This window comes from Propithecus coquereli, unplaced genomic scaffold (genome assembly GCF_000956105.1).
Source record: "Propithecus coquereli isolate 6110/MARCELLA unplaced genomic scaffold, Pcoq_1.0 Scaffold2, whole genome shotgun sequence".
Classification (NCBI taxonomy): Eukaryota; Metazoa; Chordata; class Mammalia; order Primates; family Indriidae; genus Propithecus; species Propithecus coquereli.
Genome location: NW_012144966.1, coordinates 12,027,069 through 12,029,678, shown reverse-complemented (window position 1 = coordinate 12,029,678; position 2,610 = coordinate 12,027,069). Strand labels below are relative to the sequence as shown.

At 34.6% G+C, this 2,610-nt stretch overlaps 1 protein-coding gene across 1 annotated transcript in view; it reads left to right on the top strand.

Moving 5' to 3' along the window:
• OTUD6B (OTU domain containing 6B) overlaps positions 1-2,610 on the top strand; it is a 39,797-nt gene that overhangs the window by 19,051 nt on the left and 18,136 nt on the right. The window contains 1 exon segment of the mRNA XM_012643540.1: positions 2,150-2,462. Within this exon segment, the coding sequence (XP_012498994.1) occupies positions 2,150-2,462 (313 nt within the window).

The window sequence follows — 2,610 nt, the reverse complement described above, 5'->3', positions numbered from 1 at the left end:
TGGATACAAACCCAGGACTAGTGTCCAGTTTTTAAGATTCTTTTTGAGTTGTTTTTACTGTATTAATATTTCAACATATATCTAGTTTTACCAGCAGTATATTTATGATTTACATGCTATTTTTATCTTATATATGTTTTCATTAGACCTTATTGGTACTGTTTGATCTCCAGTACTATGGTTGTAGAAACTAATGTGCCTAATACTATTGGGAAACTATACATTGCTGGGAAAAGAATCCAATGGATTTCTTATCTAGTGCCCTGGGAAGGAAAGTCTGTTGCTTTGTAATACTGAAGCAAAGCATGAGGAAAAAAAGCAAAATGATTAGAATTAGTATTTTAGAGGCTTAAACAGTTTTGCAGATAGTATAAAGTTCCACTCTTGCAGTAAATAGCACATGACATCATTAATTCCAGCTGCCATCTGCTCCAGCTTTTATTCTGATTCAGGTGCCTGGATAGAGGAGTTCTCTGTGTTATCCTTGGTCCCCACTCTACTCTAACCAGCGGTATGGCCTTTGGAAATCTTTCTGCGTGCTGTTTCCTCAGAAGAGGAAAATGAGGGGTTTTGGATTAGATGATACCTAAGGTGCTTATTCTTCCTCTCCCCTCTGAAACTTTTTTTTAGTGTTTATAAAGTAATAGTGCCATCTTGTGTTTTAACATTTTATGCCTCTGTGATCCACAGTTGTAGGTATGCAATAATATAAATTGGTTCATATTACTTCTGTTATGGTTTCAGTGGGGAGGAAAAATCTTAAATAGGCTTATGTTTTATTAGGAAGATAATACTGCTTTTAATTCAGGTAACTTGGAAATCACTTCAGGTTCATCTAGCATGGCACTTAACAAGCAGTTAGTAAAAGTGTATGACAGTAAGTTTAATTGAAATTTGCCTTCCCATTCATTTCTTTTGCCCTAAGGAGTTAGAGCTTAGGAGTATGAAAATCTTTACCTTTCCCTACTCTTGGTCTACCAAATTCTTTACTGTAATTTACTATTAACATCAAGATTTGTAGAATTTAGTTTAACTGTTTTTATTCTTTTAAATTGAAAATCAGTTTCCTCCCTGAGTGTACAAATCAAACACACAGTAGAGAATTAGAAAGATGCAGAAAAGCACACACATACCAAAATACAAGTTATTTTGGCATTCTGTCATCTAGAGAAAAGCACTAGAAATATTTTTTGTGTATCCTTCTAGTTTTTTTTTTTTAACACTATGTAAGTATAGACTTAATATATATTACCTATATACTTTTCTTTTTTGCCCCCAACCTCATCTCTTGACCTTTTTCTCTGGTACTGTAGCTCTGTGAACTGTTTCTAGCTGTGAAACATATAGGGCTTTCTGGCTTGTGATCCTTACTAGTCCAGCTATCAGAATTTTTTTTCTCTTCCTTCCCTAACCTTCCCATCCCACCTCCTATCTATTCTTCATGTCACAAATCTCCCATTGACCTCACCTCACTCCATCCTTGCATATGCTGCCATACATAAGAGGGAGGATCTCTTAAGACATTTGAATAATGGAAGCACATTGCAGAATGTAATACATGATACCACTTTTGTTAAAAAAATTTCTATGTTTTCTGTGAGTATACCATATTAATTAAAATGCATAGAAAAACAATCTAGAAGGATACACACCAAACCTCTGCACCAAGCACTGGGATGGCAGCTTTTTTAGGGGAGTTTTAGTCTATCTGTAATATTTTAATTTTTTTTAAAGAAAAATGTTTTATCTATTTCCTAAATATGTGTATGTATATATACATACTTTTTTTAAAAAAGCTAGATAAAAGACTGTCTGCCTGTACCCCACTAAACACTCTGGCAGATTAGCACCTCACTGGTGGAGTGGTAAGTTAAGAAGCTTGCATTAGCATGGGCTTAAATACAATAATAACGTGCTTTAAGGTTTAGGACAACTCAGTCTTAAGACAGTATTATAAAATCAGTACGTAAAGTTTTTAGAAACTTGGCATGTAGTTTTATAAATAATGAGATGATCAACGTGGTGATGCTTTTGGGAGAAGGGAGAAAAATGGCAAAAAGTTTTCAGACTCTTATATCTCTGTCCCCTTAATAAATGAGAATTAGCCTAATTATTACTAATTAATTCTCCTATGTTCTTTTCTTTTTAGGAAAAAAAAGCTGCATTGGAAAAGGAGCGAGAAGAAAGGATAGCTGAGGCTGAAATAGAGAACTTATCTGGAGCCAGACATGTAGAAAGTGAAAAACTTGCTCAAATATTGGCAGCTAGACAGTTGGAAATTAAACAGATTCCATCTGATGGCCACTGTATGTATAGAGCCATTGAAGATCAACTGAAAGAACAGGATGAAACTCTTACTGTGGTTGCCTTAAGATGTCAAACTGCTGGATATATGCAAAGCCATGTGGAAGACTTTCTGCCATTTTTAACAAATCCCAATACTGGAGATATGTATACTCCAGGTAATTTATTTTTTTTTACTATGTTTTGCTGTTGCTGTTGGTCGTTGTGGTTTTTAAATAAAGCGCTTCCTGGGACTGAGCATAAAATGAACCCATACAGACCCTAATGAGGAAAAAACACCACAAAATTTAGGCAGAATTATTTTCT